The sequence below is a fragment of the Pleurodeles waltl genome, chromosome 7 (genome assembly GCF_031143425.1).
Source record: "Pleurodeles waltl isolate 20211129_DDA chromosome 7, aPleWal1.hap1.20221129, whole genome shotgun sequence".
Taxonomy (NCBI): domain Eukaryota; kingdom Metazoa; phylum Chordata; class Amphibia; order Caudata; family Salamandridae; genus Pleurodeles; species Pleurodeles waltl.
The window spans coordinates 573,892,915-573,920,318 of NC_090446.1; the positions used below are offsets into that span (position 1 = coordinate 573,892,915).

The 27,404-nt window shown below is 43.6% G+C and overlaps 1 protein-coding gene across 2 annotated transcripts in view; it reads left to right on the plus strand.

Annotated features, from left to right (window-relative positions):
* Positions 1 to 27,404, plus strand: part of LOC138304375 (active breakpoint cluster region-related protein-like) — a 248,501-nt gene that overhangs the window by 183,332 nt on the left and 37,765 nt on the right. For both annotated transcript variants that reach the window (XM_069244361.1, XM_069244362.1), the window contains one exon: positions 23,475 to 23,614. In XM_069244361.1, the coding sequence (XP_069100462.1) occupies positions 23,475 to 23,614 (140 nt within the window). The remainder of the gene's footprint in view (positions 1 to 23,474; positions 23,615 to 27,404) is intronic.

Genomic DNA, 27,404 nt, shown 5'->3' on the forward strand with positions numbered 1-27,404 from the left:
TAAGCAAAGTCTTTCTTCAGCAAGTATTTACAGCGTTCTCATTCACTCTCGGGGTCTTTGTCAAATCAAGTTAGCAGCTTGTCACAATCGGTTTTCAAGAGTCAATTCAGGTTAACAGTGTCACATCCGGTAATTTTCATTAGTCTTCTTTCTCAGGTTTCCCTTTATTCAATTTCAGCTTAACACAGTCTCTTATTTGTGAGCAACTTCAAGTACCATAATATTGACCTGGAACTTCACGTTCAAAACAGAATGCCAAGAACTCTTGCTGCCATTCAGCTGACGTCGCATAAGCCCATTCAGGACCCGTGTACCTTCTGTTTGCTATTCTCTTTCTTTTCAACTTGCGGTCACCCTGCAATTCTCCTTCACTCAGATCTTCCTTCCTTGTGGTATCGACCTCTTCCTCTACTGTTTAGTTGATGACCACTTTCCCTTTTTCCGTTTGCGACTCTGGCCAGTTATCTCCCCTTAGTGTCCTTTTAATATTTGGCTTTTCAGGTTGCTGTTCACTGCCCTCCTCTTGTGCTATGGTGTTTTCTCTTGCTGGCTCTGCAAGTGGCTCAGGAGGAGTCTGAACACTTTGACTTCCTTCCGCCTAAACTCCTTCGCCTTCTGGGTCTGTCAGGAGTTCAACTTCAAACCTGTATCCGTCTGCTTCTGGGAGAACCTCTCTTTGGGTCGGTCCTCCTGGTGCCTGAGTTGAGATAGGCTCACTGTCACCCTTCTGGATCTCGTTTGCTGTTTGAGTGACCAAGCCGTCCTCAACTGGCTCTCCTTCAGTCTCAGTTCCCCTTTGATTACTCTCCGGCCCTGAGACTTCCTTTTCTGTAGCTGTTATTTTCGACAACTCAAGTTCCTCATCAGTTGGACATGTCACCTTCTTTGTGTGACTGGCATGGATCCAGTTTGGAATTCCCGCACATTTCACAGCAGTAGTGGTTGTCAGTATCACTTGATACGGCCCCTTCCAACGTGGCTCCAAACTCGACTTCCTCACATGTTTCTTGACAACAACCCAGTCACCAGCTTTCAGATTGTGACCTGGATCATTAATCGGTGGCAATGTGGTTGCTTCCACCTGGTGAGAGAAAGAAGGGACCACGTCAGCCAGACCCTTGCAGTAGTCCAACACCATATCATCTGTAATATTCACAAGAGCATTTGCAGGCACTGCGGGCAGTCTCATAGCTCGGCCCATGAGAATTTCATGAGGAGACAGTCCTGTTTTCCTGTTAGGTGTATTTCTCATTGACATTAGCGCTAAGGGCAATGCATCTGGCCATTTCAAATTTGTAGCTGCACACATTTTCACCATTCTCGACTTCAGTGTAGCATTCATTTGTTCCACTAATCCTGAGGCTTCAGGACGGTACCTACAATGCAACTTCTACTCAATGTTCAATGCTGCACACAAGAGCTTAACCACCTCGATGTTGAAGTGACTTCCTCTATCTGATTCTAAAGAGATCAGGAACCTGAAACGTGGTATCAACTCCCAAAGCAGCAACTTCGCTACTGTGAGACTGTCATTCCTACGTGTAGGGTAAGCTTCGATCCAGTGACTAAAGATGCACACAATCACCAGCACGTACCTCAAACCTCCACACACAGGCATCTCAATAAAATCCAATTGCATTCTGCTAAATGGACCTCCAGCTCTCCCAATGTGGCTCAAATTCACCACGGCCCCTTTCCCCGCATTCATCTGCTGACAGATGATGCACCTGTGACAAATTACTTCTGCAGCTTGTCTGAATTTTGGATTGAACCAATCGATCTTGAACAACCTGATCATGGCGTCTCTCCGAATATGTGCTTGACCATGGTAAAACCTTGCAAACTGTGACAGTAGACTGTTTGGCAAAACCATTTTCCCTTCATCTGAAACCCACAAATCATCAGGTCTTTCTACACATTGCATTTTAAGCCAAGATCGTTTCTCTTCTCTGCTGGCACGTCCCTGCAACGACTTTAATTCTTCCAACGTGTCAACCACCCTCAATACGAAACATGTGCATGTCTCATTTTCGGTCTCCGGTAACAATTCCCACTGATCCTTGAACGATATACAGTTCAATGCACAAAACCTTGCAACTTGATCTGCATATCCATTTCCCATTGACACAAAGTCTTGTGATTTCACATGAGCGCTGCATTTCACCACGGCAATTTCAAGAGGTAACTGAATCACGTGCAACAATTTCTTAATTCTTTCACAATTTTTCACTGAAGACCCAGAAGAGGTCATGAAACCCCTCTGTGACCATAGCTGGCCAAAATCATGGACAATTCCAAATCTGTACCTGCTGTCAGTGTAGATAGTGACTTTCAATTTGTCAGCGGCATGGCATGCCCTAGTAAGAGCAACCAATTCAGCCACTTGAGCAGAGTATACTCTCTTGAGCCAAGATGCTTCTAGGATACCAGTGATTGTACACACAGCGAATCCAGCTCTTAGTACTCCCACTGAGTCTCTCAGACATGAACCATCAACAAAGATAATGTAATTGTTTTTTCCCAATTGAGTATCTTTAATGTCAGGTCTCGGTTTGGTGCACAGTTCTGTTACCTCAAGACAATCATGTTCTACTTCCTCAGCATCATCAACATCGGTATTCTCATTAGGAAGCAAAGTTGCCAGGTTTAATACAGTACAGCGTTTGTGTGACACATTTGGTGACCCCAATATAATCGTCTCATACTTGGTCAATCTAGCATTTGTCATGTGCTGAGTCTTTGTTCGGTGAGTAGTATCTTGACTGTGTGTTGGACCATTACTGTTAAGGGATGTCCCATCACTATGCCTTCGCATTGAGTAAGGCTTTGACCAACTGCTGCAACTGCACGCAGACAACCCGGTAAGGCTGCTGCAACTGGGTCCAAAGTAGCTGAAAAATATGCAACTGGGCGGTTTGCACCTCCATGGACCTGTGTCAGGACAGACAAAGAACAAGCATCACGTTCATGACAAAACAGGGCAAAAGGCTTTGTGTAGTCAGGCATACCTAAAGCTGGAGCCCTGCACATACACTCCCTCAGCTCAATGAATGCCCTCATCTCTTTCTCGGACATGGTCAGGGTATCCGGGCCATCTTTAACTTCCTTAACTGTCAACCTCACCAAAGGCTTAGAGATAATTGAGAAGTTTGGAATCCACTGGCGACAGTAGCCTACCATTCCCCAAAATATCCTAAGGTCTCTCTTGGATGCCGGGGATTCATCTGCAATATGGCTGTCACTTTCTCTTTAGAGATTCTCCTTGATCCCTTCTCAATCAGATGGCCTCAGTACTTCACCTCTTTCTGACGGTACTGTAGCTTCTTTGGGGACACTTTATGTCCGTCCTTTCCCAAGTGATTCAGTAAGGCAATAGTGTCGTACCTGCAGTCATCTTTCGTTTTGGATGCAATCAAGAAGTCCTCAATGTACTGCACTAGAGTTGAATTAAAAGGCAGTTCCAATGATTCCAAATCCTTCTTCATAATCTGATTGAAGATGGAAGGCGATTCTGAGAACCCTTGAGGAATTCGACACCAACTGTAAACCTTGTCCAAGAATTTGAAACTGAAGAGGAATTGGCTATCCTCATGAAGAGGCACCGAAAAGAATGTTTGAGACAAATCCACGACTGTGAACCACTCTGCATCACATGGAACCTGGAACATGATCACGGCTGGATTTGGCACTATAGGACAACACTTTACCACTATCTCATTGATCTTCCTCAGATCCTGGACAATTCGAACTTTCCCACAAGGCTTTCTCAGACCCATTATTGGTGAATTACATGGACTGCTCATCACTTCTCTTAGGACCCCTTGCTTTACAAAGTCTGCAATTATCTGCATCACCTGTATAAGGACATCTTGTGCCATGTGGTACTGCGGTACCTGGGGAAACAGACATTTGGCTTCACATCTACTTTGACTGGTTCTACTCCTTTTATCAATCCTACTTCTTTTCCTGTCAAGTCCCACACCTTCTCTGTCACTGTTCCCTGTAATTCGGTTGGTAAATCGGTCATTGTGAACATCGGGAAGAAGCTTATCAAAGGGTATTCCTCATCTGTGGTCTCCGTCTCTGAGATCTGACCATCGACCCCTTCATCATCACTGTTTGTCTGCACCTCAATTCCTTCATTGGAACAAGTGATTGAACACCTTGTCTTACACAGAAAGTCTCTTCCCAGTAGGGACACGGGATTTGAATCACAGACCACAAACCTGTCCAATCCCCGGAAGGTACCAATCTCAACCTGGACCGGATCAGTAATTGGATTTGTCAAGAGCTGGTTTGCTACTCCTACCACCTTTATAGTACGTCCTAACAGTGGCAATTTCGGAACCTCTGCACTTCTGACTGTAGAGCGTGTAGCTCCTATATCAACAAGGAATGAAACATTGTGACCCATCACCTTTCCCTGCACGTAAGGTCCCCTCTGATCTACTTCTAGGGACGATGCAAGCCTGCACTCCTCACCATCTGAACAATCATCCGACCATTGATCGTTTATTCCATTCTCACCATGCAATGGGAACGGTTGTACTGCATTATTTTGACTCATTGTTTGGCCTGTGACCTGTTGAGGAAGCATCACCTGTTGCTGTCCCATCGTAGCTAAAGGCAACTGCATTTGCTGTCTAGGTACCACGGGAATCTGCTCTTGTACTTGTTGCACCTGCTCTGGTTGTATACGTGGCATTTGCATTTGTTGCATGGGCTGGAGACCCTGCATCTGAACCATATTATTATGAAAGTTTGGATTTGGACCCCTCATTCTTGGACCCCTTACATTTTGAAATATACCGACATCATTGCTTTGTTGAACAACACCATCCTGCACCATCATCGGACATTCCCGCTTCCAATGTCCCACGCCCCCGCACGCATGGCATGGTGACATCTTTTTCATTCCTTGTACATCATTTTGAACCACAACCGTCTTCAAATCTGGACCACGGTTCACAAAACTTCCTCGACCTCTCAGTTGCGTCTGAAACATCCTGTTCCCTTGCAGTTGTTGCACCATCTGCTGCACTCCATTTCCCTGCATCCCTGCTTGAGCTGCCTTAATTTGCATCACCATCACCTTCTCTTTCAGCTTTCTGTGCTTCAACTCAATCTCATCACTACAGTATTTCGCATACAGCAACACCTCATCAATCGGCTTCGCTTGCCAACAGATCAAATGATTCTTAATCATCTCGCTAATCTCTGGCTTCAATCCTTCAACAACCCTGAACACAAGGTGATTCATGTCCTTTGGTTCTATGACCTCGGTGCCACTGTAGTGTTTGAACGCCTTTAACAACCTCTCATAGTAGGCATGCATCGACTCTTTGCCTTCTTGTGCTGCCCGATCAGTTTTCTGCCAATCAGTAACTTTCGGCGACACTTTGTTTCAAAAACTCAATCACCTTATAGTAGTACCTCATTACTTCAGGAGACTGTGCTCCAGTAATCTTGTCCCTTGCCGGTTCCTTTGTCGGCCAATCCACGCTCCTCTTGCATTCAAGCCACAAATCGGCTGGAACTATAATCTCAAACAGGGTATTCAAGTTTTCCCAAAGGCATTTCACAAGCTTCACAAACCTGTCTGTCTGCTGATACCATTCTATCGGCTTTTACCTCTATCTGGGATAGTCATTTGTGAATGACAAAATGTCACCTCTAGACCATGCTACATGAACTAGAACCCCTCCAGCTGTCTCTCTCATTGGTAACATCTTTATTGTTCCCGTGTCTGGCACAGCTTTCGTCTGCTACGGTTCCAGGCAATCACTTTTCCTCTTATCTCTCTTCTTTGCCCATCTGCCTTCCCATTTCTCTAATGCTCCTCAAACTTGAGCACTCTGCAGTATTTCTTTAAGGTGTGCCTTCATCCCAGTAGACCTCATGTGATCAAAATCTTTGGGCTCGAAGTCTAACCTGTAACTCCTCTTCAGATGCTTAGTATTATCTAAGTCTATGCCATATTTGTCTGCCAAGTTCGCTAATCTTGGCAGACAAATATGGCATAGCCATAACTTTACTCACTTCTTTGGTTATTCTCGGGCACAGATATCTTAATTCTGCTTCAGTGTATGATTCTAACCTGTTCACTCCCATAGTTCCTTCAACTAGCTCAGCTGCTTCCACACCCAACCTCACAAAATTCAGGTATTCCTGTCGCAGGAGTAGTCTGTGGAGTGTTAAGCTTGTCTAACAATTCATTCAGTTGCTGCACTGTCAAACCCTGTAACGAGATATTTCCAGCTTGCACCATCGGTGTTTGTGACATGTTTGCACTCAGTATCTGTGGAGTCAGCAGACCCAAACCTGCTTGTCTCATGGTCTCTAACGGAACCCCAATCGGACTGAAGTCCAACAAGGATCTAGAACTCTCCGCTATCTGTTCTCCCGGTGGCATCCCTTGGGAGCTTCCTGTGAACCCTCCTCGTATCACCTCTTGAGTCATTACTCCTTGGTCACATACACTAGGCTTCGCCTGCGCATACAGCGGTACTGGCGGACCAACAGTGATCGGCAAAGATATAGCACCTGGTGCTTGTCCATTTCCCAGACCCTGTGGAGCATTAACTCCCATAGCTTGATTCATTATAGGTGCTGTAACTGACTGGGGTCCTGTGACCGAAGTGTTATTCGGAACCATTTGTTGCTGTGGCTGGGGCAGCAAATGTGGAGTTGGCTCAATCTGCACTAACTTTGATCTCGTGTATACTGGATCAGGTGGCACCATCAAATTTGTAGTTGTCTCTAAAACCGGGACATCAGGGTAGAGCCTCTGAACTGGTGGTGGCTGCAACTGTATCTGCGCCTCGGGTGCAGTGGATACACTAGCACCATTCTGTACCGGAGCTGATTTGGTAACATTATTTGCTTGTGTTGTATTTGTGGTCCCGTGATTCTGTGTCGAATTTACAGGACCTGCACTAGTACTCAGTCTATTATCATTTATGGCATATGCTGGTGGTCTATCATGTAACAGCTGATTGAGAAATTCATCATCATCTGAATCATCTGCATCTACCCAAGACTTCTGAGTCTCCTTTTGTTTACTAGAGCCCTTGTCTGTTTTGCAAGTGGCCTTTCGTCCCTGTGTTTCGGCCTCTTGAGTTACTGCCGGAAACATCCTAACTCCGTCTATTATTTCCCTTCTCCACATCCGAGTCTCACTATCCCATCTAGCCTCCGCTAGAGTCTTTTCTGCTTTCCTCATTCTCCTCTTGAACTTCTGTTGCCTCTGTCGTATGGCCATTAATTCCCAAATTGCTAATGCCTCAAACTGAGCTGGCCTTGGAGGCGGTTTTTGCTCATTTAGCGCTTTCTGCAAATTTTCTAGAACCCCTATGTTAAATGTCCCATTCTCTGGAAACGCCAAACACCCATCTTTCGCTGTTAATTTGCACCAATGCTTTAGCCAAAGACATGGCGCGACTCCCTTCTCTTCCATTACGGCATAAGCCGGAGTATCCTCCAGCGGTGTAGGTTCCCCCACACTTGCTGCAATGTACACATCTCCCCTCAAAGCACTCTTTAAAGCCTTGAAAAACTTATTTTTTTCCGTCTTTTATTTCGTTTAGAATCTAATCAGGAAGTGATTTTAATTTCCAGAACACTCTTCGCCTACCCCCTCAACCAATTGCCTCTCACGGACGGCTGCCAATCCATGCGCGACACTTCCCAGCAACTGACCTATCCCAGCGCGGCTCCAATGATGTCACACTCACACACTGCAGCTGACAAAGTCTTGCAGCTTGTCCTTCTTACTCTGGATCCACACAAAACTAATGCAATATATTGCGAGCACTTCAACAATAAAAACTCAAATTTGCCGGTTTACTACAGGAAGGGTAACACAATCGCTTCAGAACTTTACAGAGATTTCACTTGAAGCCTCGGCCGCTACTCTCTCCTTCTCAGATCCCGCACTCGCAAGCAAAATTTGACCCGCAAATTTCACTCTCGACTTGTCAATGGTTCGTCCTAGTGCACTTTAGAACTTACCAAATCTCCATTGAAGGTTTCATTCACACACTTTGACTCAAACTCGACTCGTCAACCACACCCGATTGACCTATTAAACCGGGCAAATTACAACATAAACCAAGTGTCTCATACACTTATCAATATACTCCGGAGTCTTAGACCACGCCGGGTCCGTACATCACCAACAACCACGTGGACAATTTTTTTTAGCACAAAGCGCCACACTCACATTAAGTTTGCCGACTTCCCTACTCTCATACTGCGTAGTACACCCACTCCTACTAAAACATTACCTGGCCTATAATCTCACAAACCTTCACAATTCACCTGCGATATGCATAAACTGAGCAAGCGCAAATTCTACGTCACACATACTATCACTAAAACGCCTAGAACATACCCAACTCACTTCGGCAAGCTCCGAGATTCTGGGAAAGTCATTTGGGACTTAGGAGCACATCATGTTCCCAATTTGCATTATTTCAAAAACAATTCTAAAACAATGGTCCCTCGCCCTAGGGCCCCAAAGGGCCTAAACTGTCCTCTGCTACCAGCACTGATAACGCGTCCCAATCTAGATAATTTATTCACTCTGGGACTCGTTTTAGGCCGATGAATCTTTTGACCCTGATTGAAGACACCTTAGGACGAGATAGCTAATCAACATGTCAATCAATAGATCAATAACCTCATCAATATTCACAATATCAAATCAATCAAATTAGTCAATGACATTAATGAAACCTGAAACAACCCATGACGTTTCAGTCATGAATAACCACACAAAATTTTGTAAGATTTATGGTATTTTCTTCCCTATTGATTACACTCTTCTAGCAAATGTATTAGTCTCAATACCAGAAAACACATCAACAATGTCACAATATGGCAACTTGAATAAGATTTCATCAAAGCAAAGATCTTAAACATTAGAACAAAGCATGACGTCAACATGGATTAACCTTAGCAGAGTATCATTAGCGCATTATTCAACATTCAGTCAATTGTCTATTTGCGTCCATTCAGTGATCCCCTTAACTAACCTCGAATTAGCATTAGCATGTTAGGCTTCATGCAAAACAATTTAGCAACACAAATTTAGAAAACATCTAACTATGGTCTCTATCAAAAGAGCAGTTGGTACCTAGAAAGAAAAGGCAAATAGACAATTACAATTTCATTATCATATAGTTACCCTCCGTAATGGGTCAGAGTCAGTCTTCGTCCTCAGGACATCAGTTGATTCGCCATCAGCCAGGAAACACAGCAAAGTTCAGCAAGACAGGTAATAAGGGGCACTTCCCTCATAAGGAGGAAAAGTATGAATCGAGCAAGGCAAAGTAAGGATGGTTTGAAAAGTCAAACAGCAAAGTCTTTAAGACAGAGTGACAAAGTGGCTAGGTAACAGCAAAGATGGCACGTAATGGCAACGGCAAAAAGGTAGCATGGAATGGCTAGGATATGGCAAGGAATGGCAAAATAATGGCTGAGTTCTCCTTGTGTCAAAGGGTTATATCAATCCTGTTGTACAGTCCCCTAATTTCCAATTGGGCAAGTTTTGGTGCATCATTATCTCCAACCAATGATCGGCTCATCACCCCATTAGGATTTTACTTTAGGACAGTTCTCACGTAGTTTATTGTTTCCTGTAATTGACGTCTCCTACGGGTAGAATGTCAGGTACAACTTCTTGTTCTCGCAGTCCTCTCACAGACCCAGTCAGTAGTTTCATTGTCTATACCATTTCAGGCGACCTTGTACCTGTTGCAAGTTTACACTGTTGCATTCGGCAAGAATGTTTCCTTGAGCAAGTCGGGCCTCATGAGAAAGAATTTACTACGGGCACACACATCTTCTAGCTTCTGGAAAAGTACGGCTACACGTCCTTCAGCAAGTCAGCACATTGCACGTTAGAAAAACACATTTAATATGAAACCGAGCAGCTAGGCCCCGGCTCAGGCTAACTAAGGCCTAGTGATTAATTTAGCAAAACCTTAACATATACTCATAATACTAATACAAAATCATACATTAGTATATTAATAATTCATTATTATTCAATTTTATTTATCATCGTATACATTGGTGGCCACTCCCCGTCGGCACATTTCAAACACACGTGTTAAAAGTATATTAATACATTTTCTACGCGGCATCATTATACTTTAATTTGCAAATATCTCATGTTAATTTTTATTATAAAACTACACTCCACCACCTGCCTCCAGCTCTGCCCATCTCCCATCTGAGCCCATAAACCCTGTCTGCCCTCCCTTTAGCCATCAATTGCCTTCAGTATGCCAGCTCTAGAATTTTGTTGTGAGTACCATATGCCCGCAATTAACTGTGTTGTACTAGTATTAGCATTTTGCGATGGGTACCCTATATGGCAAGAATTATCTCCAATATTCCAGGTTCAGCATTTTTCCATGGTACCTCATACAACAAGAGTAACCACTAGTGTGCCAGGATCAACATTTTGCCATGCACACCCTATAGAACCACAATGTAATCCAAAATGCCAGCTCCAGCATTTTACTGTAGGCCAATCATATGACAAGAATTACTTCCATTAGGCAAGCACCAGCATTATGCCACTGGTGTCCGATATGCCAAGAATAACCTCTAGTGTACTAGCACTAACATTTTGCCATTGGTACCCGTTTGCCAAAAATGATTGCCAGCATGCCTGGTCCAGCATTTTTCAATGGCACCCCACATACCAAGAACTACTTCCATTGTTGCAAGAAACACCATTGGAACAGCTTCAGCATTTTGCTGTGTGCACCTTATATGGCAAGAATTAAATCCAGTGTGCTTGAGCTAGCATCAGACTTGCAAGCATAATACACATTAACACACACACTCTCATACACACTCTCACGCACACTCATGCTCACTTACCTTCATTCACATACATTTACTATTTTTCTCACTCACGTCTCTGTCGCTCTCACTAATTTTCTATCACATACACTCATTCATACACATAAAGACATGCTCATGCATACAAAAGCTCTCTGTCCCACACACACACACCAATAACATATCATCTTTCTCACTTACTTGGCTTCAGTCGCCTTTGCCAGTCTCCTTCAACTCTTCAACTCCTAGGGCATGGAACATCGGGCAGGTATGAAAATTAACAATGATCCCGGGTAGGTACCGAGGCCATTCCAGCCTCTGACTTCGAAGCAGGAAACTAAAAGCTGACAGCTGCACCATTATTTGTTGCTTTGTGGATACCATTGCTGTTCACTGAGCAAGCTTCAATTGTTAGCTACTTGCCTTTTCACCTCACCTTCTCCCATCTTGTCACAGAGTGGGGAGAGGTTATTGAACCCACCCAACCCTTTGAAAAGATGAAGAGGGTGATGGCAGTGTGCTTGATAGATAGCCCTTGGCATTTCAGCGCTTAAGTCTGAAGAACCCAGGACTATCTGTATGTATGCCACTGTGCAAACCTCTGCGTGCAGGGCTGAGACTTTGCAAGCCCTGCACAATCACTTTGAAGGCCTGTGCAAGTGCTTCTATGTGCCTGGTCCAGCTACCAGACAAATTTGCTGTCTGTTTGAAACTCCTGCTTGACTCTCACACTGAGGATTGACATTTGTTTTATTATACCAGTAGTGAATAATAGGCTAATATCCACTATTGCTATAACAAAATAGAGGCAGAAATCAAGGAAGGAGGAGCCCTGGTCCCCATAATGGTGGGACGCTTATGCTTGGGCCTCAGAAGAACTGACAAAGAAAATGGAGCAGGTGCCGGTGCCCTGGAGCCGCTGCCTGCTGTCTTTCTGTCAACCACTGGGTTTATGCCATCCTTGCAGGGGTGGCTCCTTTGCTGTGGAAGCACATACATATATATATATATATATATATATATATATATATATATATATATATATATATATATATATATATATATTTGTTTTTATTTATTTACATGTAAATTACCCTAACAGACATGATGGACATGGTGAAAGGACATATCTCGACAAATCAGGTGCCATATTGTAATAGCTATATCTCCATGCATCCCTAGGAAGACTTTAACATTAAACATTAATAGGTAGTTAATATTTTGTCAAGAAATTCCAAAATAACATAGAATTATATTAAGTAAGACACATGTCATACATAAGGCACAGACGCATAGAAAATAACATAATAATACTAAAAGAAACAAAACAAATGTATACATGATTGTGCAACATGACCTTGCGAGGGGTGAAAATAAGATAATGAATCAACTTATATAAGAGTACCAAAATGCACTGAATGCACACATAAGAAGCTTCACATAATGTCCAAGCAGGCTAAAGTAAGTAATACAATGAGGCAATTGCCCGCTAACCCTCATGACCATGGTAATAAATGCAATAATAATAATAAAGGTCAGTGCAAGGGGAAAGTAGCCTAGACTTCCACGGAATATAAACAGCTTAATAAAATCTCTCTATACCATAAATGTAAAACAACCGAGATTTATTAATACTTTCAGGCGTTATCTCCATATGAATCTTATGCTAACATATAATTCTAATAACAAATTGTCATACTATTTATAAGCAAAGGTAGGTGCTCCTAAAAGAACAGTGAAAGTGCAGAAGTGCAAGTGAGTGACGGTGATATATACAAGTAGTGCAGAGTGTGGTTGTATAAAATTATCTTCCAGTGGCTCCTACAATCCAGGAGGCCCTGGAGTATCATTAAATTTCTTTCATGTTTTTCACATCCACTCTTTTAGAAATGTGTCGACGTTTCGACCCCGTATGCAGACAAATCAGGATGGGGTCATCATCAGGACAGGGATGATTGCAATGGAAGCACCTATGCTCCAATGTGGGGAAAATGACACGCAATGTCTGGGGTCTCCAGGAGTCGTAGTCCCAGGAGTCTGTTATTTGGTGTCAGTCATTCTTGCTGAATTTTCAAGAGACCGCACGTCTGAATACCTGGGCACTGGCCGATTAACGCGGCCGTCTGAAGGACACAAGTGTGTTCTCGACCACAAATATCGGGAGCACCATATCTTTGGCGCTTCCTGGCTATACATAGCCTACGGATTGTTCTAGTTGGTTAAATCTCCTGAACACTGGATTCAAGCGACATTTGTCTTATCCAAATAACAAGAGCCATCTGTCTGACACCAAATAACAGACTTCTGGGACTACGACTCCTGGAGACCCCAGCCACTGCGTGTCATTTTCCCCACATTGGAGCATAGGTGCTTTCATTGCAATCATCCCTGTCCTGATGATGACCCCATCCTGATTTGCCTGCATACGGGGTTGAAACGTCGACACATTTCTAAAAGAGTGAAGAGTATAAGATTCATATGGAGATAACGCCTGAAAGTATTAATAAATCTCGTTTGTTTTACATTTATGGTATAGAGAGATTTTATTAAGCTGTTTATATTCCGTGGAAGTCTAGGCTACTTTCCCCTTGCACTGACCTTTATTATTATTATTGCAAGGAGGCTAAAGATCAGAGCAGAGGGACAGAATACACATCAAGGTATTCTATACCAGCAACCTCAAAATACAAAATAATAACAGATCTATCAAGGACATTGCATAAATCACACTCTACACTCGAAAATCATACTTTAGCTGTCTCCCTCTATTGCATACCTCCAAGAATTCACCTGGCATCATCATTTTAACAACCCAAAATCCCAAGAAATATAAAGACAAAAATAAATAAGAGAAAAAAACAAAACATCTTGTCTGCAAAAAGGTGTTTCTAACATGACCATAACATGAAGAGGAAAATGTTAGAGGGGTCTTGCCCACATGGGCAACATCACATCTCAATAAAGTTTCCCAAAAGAGAGGGGGAGAAAATCCTGTTAAAAACAAGCATACAACCATACAATGAAATCAAAAGAAGACAAGAAATATGATTCTATGAGCAGCTAATGTAGAATCCTACAACCATGCAGCTCACCTTCTTATTATCAATGAATGGTGACACATGAGGAGACCCAGTATATGCTTTGGATAGATTGGCGATGGGGAGTACCTCCAACAAGACTTACTTGCATGGTGCGGGCAAATGGAGGGATCTTCCCCCAGCCACCAAAGTGGTATTCAACCTGTGGCATTCCTCCCTCCACTGCATGAAGTGTTGGGGTAGATTGACAGAGCAGACATCCTTGTGGCGGGACCACTTGCTTTCCCAGGTTGCCACACTAGAGGGATTCCAGAAATGGGTTCTTATTGGGATCTCCACTTTGGGGGATGTGATACAGAGCATGGGCCTTAAGACATTCCAGTCCCTTCAGACAGAGTTCCAAGTACAATGCAGCCAATTCCATCAATATCTTCAGCTCCTCTGTGCAGCGTCCCCACATGTTGCCGCTCTCGCAGACATCCTGGAATTCAACCCACTGGAGGGTAAACTCCCTATGGGTGACGTCAGGGATTTCAAAATCACAAAAATGTCTCAGTCCCTGATCTCTAATCAACCTGACACATTCAGCCCCCTCTTCGTGGCATGGGAAGTAGACATTGGGGAGTTGGAAAATGAGGAATGGACTGAAATCCTGGGAACACGATGTGCAGCAGCAGTGACGGCTAAGTTGAGACTGATTAAATTCAAATACATGCGCAGAGTGCATAACACGCGACATAGGTTGTGGAAGATGGGAGTGATTGCCTCACTGCCTTGGCTTCACTATGGAGTGATGAAGATCAAATTTTTTCCTACAGTATGGACTTGTCCAGAGTTAGACAAATTTTGGCAGGGGGTATTGATGTGCATGAGTGGGGTCCTGTCTTGGCAGGTCCCGAGGGATCTCCTCATTGCCCTCCTTTATCTCACAGAAGACTTTGATCGGAATTGGTACAAATTGACCCTGCTTTATCTGGGTGTCACGCTGGCAAAGCGTGAAATTGCCAAGGAGTGGAGGATGGCAATCCCCCCCTTCCTTGACGGGGTGGAAAAAGCAGATGGATCACTATACGGGGATGGAGGTAGCGGTTTATAAAGTACAGTGCTGTCACAATAAACACTACAAGATAGGGGCCGAGTACAGGGATAAAGATCTAGGGCCAATCATTCGCCCAGACGACTTACCTGGTGGTATGCACTTGAACATTCTAGGGGGTGGGGCACGTCAGGTTGGGAAGATGGGTTTGCAAATTAGGACTTCTTTAAATTGTCAGAGAGGCGGAGGGGTTCGGGGTGGTTGGGTTAATGAGGCTGGCATATTTCAATGTTTCTGTTTGTTATTATTAAACTTTTTTGTTTTTCATTGCTTTACAGTTTAATGTCAGCCATGTTGGCCAAGATGTATGTGGCATTTACAACAAAACAAATAAAACATGTTTTAAAAAAAAGATCCTATGAAGCTCCTAAGGCCCAGCACAGCCCACAAGGAATTACAACTTTCTTCAATTGTCTGCCAAATGAACCTTAAGTACTTCTTTGGTATTCCACCCACCAGACATTTTGGTCTCAAGATTGATAATATATTGTGACTCCTTCTGTCTTAGCAGTAGTTCTCTATTGCCCCCATTATATTTTAAGGAATGTGTTCAATACCAAAGAATGACATTTTGCTTCTTTCCTTGTAATGTCTATCTTCAAAATATTTGGCCATAGAATAGTGGGGCTCACCCTTTTCAATAGCTTGCATATGTTCTATAATTCTTTTTTGAGAGGATGTATCGTTCTCCCCACATACCTTATGTTACAGGGACATTCAAGAACATAAACTAAATAGGGGGAATTGCACGTCAATAACTGCTGTTCCCATATGGTACAGTAAACGTTTCTTTTGTGGTACTATATTTGCATGCTTTGCAGTTCAAACATGGATGGAATCCTTTGAGGGTACAGTTAGAGTTGCTATTTACAGTGGTCACTTTTGACCAGAAGATCTCTCAGGCTCTTACTCCTCCTGTAAGTGAAACTAGGTTCACTATTCAACAGGGGAAACGATAGATAGTTCTCAACTATACTCACATTATTTCTCACAATCTTGGCAATTTCCTTGGTTCTGGTGTTAAAAGTAGTAATCAGACCCATAGACACGTCTTTGACCAAGTCAGTGCTCCAAGAGTTGTGGAAGAGAATGCCATCCCTGGAGATATTCCTTATCCATGCTTTAACTCTCCTAAATGACCATTCTACGTACCCTCTCTCTAAATCTACCTATCATAATGTCTTCTTCAGCTAACTGTCCTCACTACTTCAATTTCTTTTCACCTTCAGCAGTCCTCTATATTGGATATTCCACATACTTGGCTCAGGGTGACTGCTGAGTCTGTGAAGTATACTGTTATCTGCCGTAGGTTTCGTCTAGAGAGAAGTTAAAAACTTACTCCCTTTGATCTCAATCAGGGTATGCTGGAACTCAACCATATTTCTACTGATCACACATAAAAAGTCTAAATTGAATTCATTGTTTCTAAGCTTGGCAACAAAGTCCCAGGCAGGGCTTTCTGTGCCCTTCCATGTGATGAACAAGTCATCAATATAGTGTAGCCAAAGGATGGCTCTTTCTATGTCTTCGGCTGTATTGGGTGCGGTGGACACCTACTCCTCCCACCATCCATAAAAAGATCTGCAAAACTGGGAGTGAAACAGACGCCCATTGCAATGCCAGTCTTCTGTTTGTATGATTTCCCCATTAACCATAAAAATGTTGTTCTGGAGGCAAATAAGGATCATTTTAAGAAGCATGTTAAAAATGTCTTGGAGGGCAGTAACAAGATCTTTCAGAAAGAAGTCAATATAATTGGATGTGTTTTCTAATACATTTCCCCTGGTGGAAACTATATGTCTCCAGAGGGATAGGTTTTGTTTTTATGTATCTTGGGAAAAAGGTAGAACCCCAGTAGTGTAGAATAATCATTCTTAAGGTAGAGATACTTTTCTCTTTCTAGGATACTGAAATCCATAATTTGTTTCAATCATACCCAATATTCGATTACCATTGTGATTCTCTTATAACATCTACTATCTCTCAGCTGTCTATTTGCTTGCTCAATAACCATATCTATGGGCAAAATGGAAAAGTTATGACCCTTGTCCGCCGGACAGATGACAATGTCAGAGTTGCTTGCAAGAACGTACACAGCTTTCACTTCCTCTCTGGAAAGGTTCCAATACACATTGGTATTAATATTCCTAAGTTTTTTCAAGTCACAAACTACACTTTCATGAAATACATCAATAGCGTCAAAAGACAAACAAGGCTAAAAAACAAACTTTGGTTGAAAATTTCTGGAAGTCATAAACAGTACTCACATTTTTTTAAAGAAATCCTTTTTGAAATGTTATTTTATATTCAAGTATTTGTATTTTCTTTCAAAATATAAATAATAAACAGCATCATTTTACCCATATTTTACGATAGGACAATCTCTGCTCCAGTGGTTGAGATCTCTTGTAAACTCAGTCTTAGATGTCTCTATCCCCTGGTTTCAGGGAGTGAATGCATCTAAGTATACAGTTAGGTATAAATCTACACTTAGAAATGGTGAATAGCAAAATAGTGTAGATTTACACCTAGGAACAGGAGTAAGTTTACATGTGAGTAAATCTGCATGTGTAAGTTTATCTTTGTGAATAGGGCCCTCTAATTGTAGATCTAGACTGTTAGAAATGGGGTATTGGCTAGGGTATGCACCTAAGCCAGGCAGAACCCACCCACTCTAGTCAGGGCAAGGGAGTTACACATCCAAGATAACCCCTGCTCACCTCCTTGGTAGCTTGGCACGAGCAGTCAGGCCTAACCCAGAGGCAATGTGTAAAGCGTTTGCACAACACGTGACGCAATATATACACCACAAAGTAAACACAACACTGAGCTATGTAAAAATAAACTGTATTGCACAAAACATGATTAGACCAAACATTACATGTCAGTAATACCCTGCTACCTTAGCAGTTGTCAGAACGTTACACAGGTTATTAATACGCTGCCAGAATAGGCAGTAGTCACACTAGAACACATAAGTACTCAGAATTCTGCAACATAAGCAGTATTCAGGAATCACATTGCTACATAAATGCACTGGTCATAGACACATCATAAATATCCATAAAAGGAACATTAGAGAACATATGGCTAGTCATGTATATATATTGGTATGTTATGCCCATTAAAGGAACATCCACCCATATATATATTACATCATAAAATAAGCAGGTTAACATATCACCCCCCCCAATGTCCATATTAGGATCAGAAGAACGAATATGTCCAAAAAGTACCTGTATTATGATGTAAGGGCACTCCTAGTGCCAAGAAGAACCAAATGGGGCCACTGGCACTCTGTGCGCTCACTTTGGGGGCCACTTTGATGATTTGGGCAGGAGGGGGGGTGACACGCACCCCCTCCTGTTTTTTAGCAGGCCTCTCCTGGGGCCCGCAATCTCAAGGGAGCCTCTACTGGCCCTCCAATGAGGGGAGGCAGCCATGACAAAGCCCTAAAACAACAAGGACCAAACAGCAGGAGCCCCGCCTGTCTCTTACGGGGGGAGCAAACTGCAAAAGCAGGACCTTGCAGTGCGGGGAGCCTCTGGCGAGGCTTCCACCCCACCTGTGTCCTGTAGAGGTGATTGGGGTTCAATTGGGACAGGGGAAGCCTCTGATGAGGCTTCCTTTCCCCCCTGCCTGTCTTGAAACTATGGAGAAGGGATTCCAGTGGGGCGGGGGGCTCCCGATGAGGCTCCTTTCCACACCCGAAAGGTCTGCTTCAAATCGGCCCACCTGGGCTGCGGCGATGTGCAGGCACCAAAGTAGGTGCCTGCCTATACCCTGGGGGCGCTCCTCAGAGAGAGCTTCATTCCGGGGACATGGAAGGAGCGCACCCGCTCCTTTTTTATCTGAGTAGTGCCCCGGGGGTTCCAGGGCAGTGCAACTCCGGCAACTTCCCAACTGAGCCATGCTGCGACGGTGAGATCAGAAAAGCGCTTACGAGTCCTGGGGGCAACTTCAATGAGCCCGGGTTGCGGCGGTGAATCTCCTTCATGGTGACTGCGCTAAGAAGTGCGGGAGGCACAGAAAAGTGCCGTCCAGACACTGTAGAGGCAGAAAGGAAGCACTCCTCGTGCTTTGGTTAGTTGCAGGGGTCACAGGCCACGACAGCCTGCCCCTGGAGACAGAAGCGGGGGGAGAATCACAGGGCTAGCAGGCTCCAACAATAGGCCAGCTCAAGGAATGCATATGGTGGCAGTTCCTCCTAGTGACCTAGCAGGTCACAGGTCAGCACAGCAGCAGCAGTCCAAGGTGGGTCCTGGTGAGTTAATTCAATAGCGTTTGGTGTCCTGAAGATATACCAAGAATGTCTAAATTGTGGGGAAAAATACCCTGTACTTATATTCAGTTTACAGTGTGTTTCACAAAGAGAGTGGAGAGGAGGTTCCAACCAGTTACAACTGGTTTTGGAAGTGCCCCCTCTCTCCTCCAGCACAGGCTCCAAACATCAGTTGGGGGTAAATGGCCCTATTGTGTGAGGCCAGGGCACAGCCTTTACAAATGCAGGTGTGCCCCGCCTCTCCCTTCTCTCAGCCCAGGAAGACTATTCAGAATGCAGATGCACCTCTGTGACACCTCCACCCTCCCTGTGTACAGGCTGCCTGAAAGGTATGCACAGACCCAGCTGTTACTCTGCCCAGACATGGATTGGAGTCAAGCTGCAAAACAGAGAAATGCTCACTTTTTAGAAGTGGCATTTCTGTAATGATAATAAAAAATCCACCTACACCAGTAAGCAGCATTCCTCACTACCATTACAACCATACCAAACATGCCTACTCTACCCCTCATAAATCGGATGATTCCACCTACACATAAGACAGGGCATTTCCAACGCAATCCTATGAGGAGGTAGCACTCGCAGCAGTGAGAACCCAAATAGGCTGTTTGTCACTACCAGGACAGGCCACGCAACCAGGCACATGCCCTGCCTTCTATATACATAGCACCTTGCCCATGGGGCTAGCTAGAGTCTACCTTAGGGGTGACTTACATCTAGTGAAATGGGAGTTCTGGGCCTGGCAAGTAAATGTAGATGCCAGGACCCTGTGGCAGTAAACTGCGCAGGCAGGCTCTGCGGTAGCAGGCCCGAGAGAGGTTTGAAAGGCTACTTCATTGGGTGGCGCAAGCAGCGTTGCAGGCCCACTAGTAGCATTTAATTTACAGACCCTCGGTATAGAGATACCACTTTACAAGGGACTTATAGATAAATTAAATATGCCAGTTAGGTATAAGCCAATCATACCAGGTTTACAAGTGAGAGCACATGCTCTTTAGCACTGATTAGCAGTGGTAAAGTGTCCAGAGTCATAATGTCAACCAAAAAGGGTCAGAAAAATAAGGAGGAAAAGGCAAAATGTTTGGGGAATGACCCTGTAAAAGGGCAAGGTCCAACATGCACATAGGTGCAAGAGTAAATATACACATGAATAAATCTGCATGTATAAATTTACCTTTGTAAATTGAATTAACTGTGTGTGAATGTGTCTGTATGCCTGTGTTTCTGTCAGGCATTTTCTGCAGTGCCTGCAGCTGCAATGGCCCCCGTATACTCAAAACGAGAGAGCTATAGCAGTCTGTAGTGACCAGGGCTCCTGATGCTGGGGTCTGCTCCAGAAAGGTAGGCTCACCTAGCCTCCTTTACTCTCTGGGTAAACGTAGTGAACTCAAAGACGTTGGAGAAGAGGGAGTTTAGGGATTGTGCAAATACACTATAGTACTTGCAGCAAACATGTAAATGATCATCCGGAACTGTTAAGGCACAACATTTTAATAATAACTTAAGAAGAGCATATACATTTATTTACAGAACAATGGTGAGTCAAACGATAGAAAGTATACAGGAAAGCACTGTATATATTATTTACAGTCAAGAAGTCATCATGAATCTTGACAACTATGAAGCTAATAGTGCAGTATCTCTCTACTATAGTTATAAAAACTTTGCAAGGGCTGAGTAATATACACAAACCTATACCATAATTGCAAACACTAGCAGGCCACAGCGTACATGCTGCAAAATGAAGGGTTTGGAATGCTCCTGGCAAAATGATGTTACTTTGTTAAGCGCCAATAAAGTTTTTGTTTGCTACCCCAGTCTTGTAAACACTTGAAAAGAAGATAGGAAAAGCAATGATAAATGGCAGGCAGTCTACCAGGTAAAGTGCATCAGAAGTGTATACTTGTGGAATTAGACTTCTTGGGAAGTCACCCTCCGGTCACTCGTGAGGGGCAGAGATTGATTCACACATTGTGATGCATTCATATACTCCTTGGAATGGCTGGTGCCTCTCTGCAGTATCAGGCCAGCATCAGGGCAGTACAGCAGGGCTTCAGCAGGGGTCTTTGTCCAGGAAGAAACTGACAGCACTCTTAGGACTCTAATCTGCATTCTAAGAGGCACCACCAAAAGCAGGGCCCATGGCTGTGTCAGGTCCATCGGTGTTCATGAAGCTGAAGGGAAGCTTCAGCCTAAACATTTATGTTTAGGTTGTTGGACAAAAACCCAGTGCCATTCACAGGCAGTGCTTCCTCCACATTCAAAGTGGCCAGCCAATCAGGTGGGTGCAGTTTCCCTCCTCAGAGAGAAGCCTTGGAAGATCCCCACTCCCAGAATGAAATGTGGTGGTCACTACGCAGGTTCAGATGACTATGTGCACCTAACAGGGGGCTGCTGGTGTGGGATTGCGTATAGCCTCCAGAAAGGCATGAAAAAGAATAGAAGTTGGGAATGGGATTTCTCTCTATGGACAACACCTATCCTCCATCCTGCAACCATTATTCTTCCAAAAGTAATTTTTTGCTAATAGCAATGGATAACACTAGAGACAAGTGCACTGTTAGTGGCCGTGAAGCATTTGCAGTGCACACAAAGTCTGATGATCATTAAAAGTTATTGCAAAAGTTATGCTCATAACATTAGTAAAGATGCCAAAAAGGATCGTCCTCTTCATTCACAGAGAGAGGCCGATAGATATCATGTTTATTTGTGGTTCTGCACACCAGAAACTGCCAATATGAGGCCACCAGTCAGATCTTGTGCAGATATTATCAATGGGGGTTATCCCTTGAGATTGCAGGATGGGGAGACCAATGAATGGTATCTCTTATTCGGCTAAACCAAATGACTATCTTTCAGGAGCACCCAGGGATCCCTCACGATCACAGATCCAACTGCTGAACGTTTAGGGACAAAGGCAACTCTCCCATTTGTTTCTGTTTGTAGGGTTATAGAGAGATGGGAGATCTGGGACAAAGGTCGAAATCTCTTGCTTGTGTGTGTGTGTGTGTGTCTGCGTGCACATGCGTGTGTAATGAATCTATGGGTGATCAAAGAAGAAATGAGAATGTTAACTATGTTTATATGCTTAGGGTAGGAGCTATACATGGGTAGAGTGGGCAGAAAGGAGGAGACCTCGTGAAGCTCATTTAGTCTGGATGTGACTATTTGCTATTGGAGCAGGTCCCATGTTGTGTGTAGGGGTGTGAGAATTTCACATCCTTTTTCATAATTATGCAACATTTCAGGAAAAGGAAGAGAAATTATGCAAAATTAGAATCAGCCATTTAGCGCTATATTCTAGTGTGAAACAGAGACGTTTCAAGGCATGGGCAAAGTGGGCTCTAGCCCAGGGCCCCACCTTTTCAGGGGGTGCGCATGATGGAGCCAGCTCTGTTCTGCCCAGACTCTTGTCCTGTTGACCTTGAATAATTCTTAAACGGATTGTTTTAAATAATGTTGTCCTTCAATTTATTTTTATGGGGATTATGTATAAAAGTCTATTACATTTTGCAGAGAAATGTTGTGTTATGTTTCATGCAACACCCATAAAAAAGTTTCTTTTAGATCACAAAAAGACCACATATATGAGAAATGGGAGGGTCTCACGGAGATTATTTGCAGTAATATTAGTGAGCTACTGCTGTTACAATATTAAAAACACACGTCACTATTCCTGTTTATTAGATGCAAACACATTTAGAATTTGGACAAGTGTGCCTGGGCATTGTCAGTGATCTGGCCAAGGAGGGCATGAAAGAACTGAAATTCAAAGCTGTTCTTAATAGGGGCCCCCAAAATACGTTTGGCCCAGGGCCACGAAATTCCTTAAGATGTCCCTGGTGTAAAAGGCACCCTTGCATCCATTTTTGATGCAAGGACAAATTTCAAGCTAAAAAAATAAATAGCGTAAAAAGCCCAATTGCTATGAACAAAAGCTGCTTGCGTTCACGAAATACCCCAAACTATTCGAATTACGCCGCTATTATTTAAATTTCACCTAAGTTTAATTGCGAGTGCCATTTTTACTGCAGCCAGGGGATTTTCATAGCATGCATGAAAAATAAAGTATAAACTACTGTAAGCTCTGTTTGTGATCTGAGATGGTACACCAACACTTATGAAAGATTTTAACTCGCTCTCTCTTTCTCTCTCACACTCTCTCTCTCTTTTCCTCTGTCCCTCCCTTCCACCACTGCAGGAGAGATGGGTCTCTGGTCCCCCACATTATCCAACGTTGTGTGGAGCAGGTTGAGAAGCGCGGGCTTGAGGAGCTTGGTATATATCGTATTTCAGGTCTCTCAACCGATGTCCAGACCCTTAAAATGGCATTCAATACAGGTAAAGCGGCAAACCTCATTTACAGGGAGGTGACGTCTCAGACTCCGTGGGAGTCAGAGACTGGTTCTTAAATGGGGAATCAGCAAGGTGTTTTATGTCTCAGCTGCGCCATATTCCATAGGATGAGATTTGAGTCGGTAGGATTGTGCTGGAGCAGGTGCATGCGGTTGCATACTTAGAGCCTAGGTTTAGAAGAATGTGGGTGATTTTCTCCACCCACTCCCAGACTTTTCACCCATTATTCCACCCAGGGGTGTAACTCAGGGCCTAGCAGCCTCCGCTGTGTCAGAAAGGCGTGGTGGACGCCCTAGCAACTGTAGAGGACCCCTCAACATCACGTGTATGACTGTACGATCTTGCAAAACAAAGGACAGCTGCCTGTCTACAGCCCACAATGCTCTAAAAGCTGCCCCCTAGACTGCATCCCACCGGGGAAATGCCAGAGTGTCAGAAAGGCCTTGAAAACGTGTTCCCCCATAGAGAAGGTCTTAAATGGACTCTTTTGTGGAAATCCTTCTGAGTATCCATAGTTACTATCCAACTTCTTTTTAAATGCTCTGCCTTCACAATAATACATTTAGGGCCTGATTACGACTTTGGCGGGGGGATTACTCCATCCCAAATGGGACGGGTATCCCGCCCGTCGTATTACGAGTTCCATAGGATATAATGGACTCGTAATTCGGCAGGCGGGATATCTGTCACATTTGGGACGTAGTATTCCCCTCCGCCGAAGTCATAATCAGGCCCTAAGTGGTTAAAATATTACACTTCGGCGCTTTCACTTCCACATTGTTATCACCAGAACACTCTTCCTGAGATTTTAAAGAAAAGCCTGTAAGTGCATTGTTATTGCTATGCTCCTTATCCTTCCCAGAATGCTTCACATCAGGATGTGATTGCAGTACCCTGCTGATGTACTGTTTCCCAGTGTTTGCCACTAAGGTTCTCTAAAGCATATCCACAAAGGCGGTCTGGAACCCCGTGTGGGAAGGTCCAGGCACACATCAGAGAGATCCCTTCAGGACTGAAAGAAACTCCTATTCGTTGTTTCTAACTCTGGTGGGCTCTTTCTGCCCACTGCCCGCCTCAGTGTATCCTCCTCACCTCGGCATCAACATGTGTGCAGGGATTCTGGCTGCCAATTCCCATTCCTTCATTAATGCCGGAGGTTGCGGGTGGTCCAGTGGTCTAAACCAGCATTCATTTTTTGTGAACTGGGACTTATTTATCATCATTATACTTTAACCTATAACGAGAGGCAAAGGCAGGGCAAGGAGAAAGAAGGAGGGAAGAAGGGCAACCAAAATGAAAAAATTGTGAGGGCCAGAAAATGTAATGTGGAAGAGGCACTAAATCTTGGCATCCTTGATAGTCGTAAAAAAAATATTCTTATTCTTTTACAAATCAGGCATTACCGTTGCGCAGCCTCTGTCATAACCAGCAGAGGAAGTGAGAGCAGTAAAGATTCTTTCTGACGCTTCTGATCCGCAGGCATTGTTTCAAACCCAAGGATGTTTTCATCAGACAGAACCCTGATGCTGTTAACTAGGCCACTTCTCACACCTTCGACTAGCATTAAAGTAAATCCATCTCCTTGTCAAGTTATTTCTCCTTTTGTCTAATACCAGGGGTGGCTGTGCTTCTTCCCGTGTTGGTCTCTGGAGCAATACAGGGCCAGGGTTAGCAGCTTTTAATCAAAAAAATAGAAGAGAATCAAAATGTCTATTTTTTTATTATTATTATTGCAAATGCAGATGCCCCTTTCAGGCAGGTAACTGCCCCATGAAAGTAGTCAGGAATGCGCAGAAGAACTGGATATTTATGATAAATATTACAAGTATGTACTGAATCTGTAACTTTACAAGGAGGACGTGTTGTGTTCTGAAATCACACATCTAAGCGGTCCAGCTTTCAACCATGTTAATGATGGTTTATCGTTTGAAACCACAGCTTCTCCCTTTGTTGGTTACAGTGGGACACTACTCACAAAGGCATTGTGGATAAAGTTACCTTACGGCAGAAAATTACTCCGGCCCTGCCCAGCTTCCCATGTCCATGCGTATCCAGCTGCCCTAGTCCAGTTTTTTTCTTTGAATTATGGAATTTGTAGACCTGTTTATTCTTTCATAAACTGTATATACAAGCACCAAAATTAACAAAAAAACTGGGCTTGGGCAGGTCATCTTGCATGGACCTGGAAATCTTGGCATGTATGTACTTCATCTATGCCTGCCAGGAATTCACAAAGGACTTTTTTGATGGCCATAAATGCATTTAGTACTGCATATTTCATTGCCACGAGTGCGGAGAAATATGTTTTGGGTTATACGGGAACAACACAGACCACTGACACCTTATTTGTGTGAAAATGGCCTCTTAATTGAAATAGGTGCACATCGCATAAAATGAACCTCGCCTTAAGCCTTGCAAAATTAAACCTCACTATACAAGCAATTACCTAAAATAACCTACTCCTACTCTTATAAAGGTCCTTTCCCCCAAAACATAACCTGCAAAGCTCTGCCCCCTTTCTGGGTTAAACTTCCTCCCTTGAGGCTGTCAACCTCCCTTCCAGTTTAACTGCAACTATTAAACCTATAACTAATTTAACTTGTTAATGGACGTTAAACTTCCTGGCTCATCCAGGTGTGCGCTTGTCTACACGCTCCCTTTCCGCCTTGATTGCCACTGCCAACAACAGTAAACTTGGCTAACCCATGCCAACTTCACAGCCAATCGTCTGTGCTCCTGCTTCAAGCAACAACCATTCAACTGCTTAACTGCCCTGAGCTTCTGTTCCAAAAACCCAAGCCAATAAACTTGTCCTTTCAGAAGAAAAACCCCCACCAGACTGCCCTTATTCTGGGAAAGTGTGGAGGAAAAAAGCTCCTGACGCTACTGCCAGCCACCATGCTAATTAATAACAAAATGGTGGCTGGCATACTGAAAATGGGCGCATATATACCCTACGTAGCCCAAGTAGCCCAAGATGCCCAATAAAATGAAGCAGCCACTGGACTGCTCTATTTCCCAAATTTGCCTGGGAGGCAGATCTCCCTGTGATCAGCTGACCCCCAAGTCCCCAATAGAAAATCTCACTTTAGGAATGGAAAGTGAGAGTTCAAAAGCATGGTTTGCCTTGGAACTTTGGGCATGCCCACAAGCACGTACCTTTGTGGGCATTTCCAAACTTAGATTTGGCCTCTTTCCACCAAGACATGGTCAGAGAGTTGTTCTAGCCGATTAAGTCACCTTCCAGGGTGGAGACAGGAAGGGATCACCCCAAAAGTTGCAAGGGGTTAAAATGAAAGCAAATTGATTTCTTTCTTGAGGAAAAAATTTCTCCCATGAAAAAAAAAAACATGCATGTTGATGATGAACCTCAGTCAAGATTAAATAATTTTTCTGGACATTACGATCAAAGTCAAGAGCAAGCAATTACTATTGATTACACATTCAAATTTCACTGCAGTAAATGCAGTGTCACAAACAAATTCATGTCATCCAACCCCCTTGACCAAAAATGTCTCCTATGGAGAATTACGCTGTGCCAGACGTAATTGTAGCACTAATGATCTGCTCGAGGAAAATGCTAATAAAAATTCCCACCTGATTTTTTGATTGGTGTTATAAAACTGGTTGCTTTGCAGAAGTGCGTAAAAGGGCAAATGCTATCAATAGAAATGCCATTTTATTTGACAATTCTGCAAATAGGCTTTTTCAAAACAACGGGTCTCGCATTTCCTTGAATTAGCGTTGTACAGTCCTAACTGGACTTTTCTTGCCA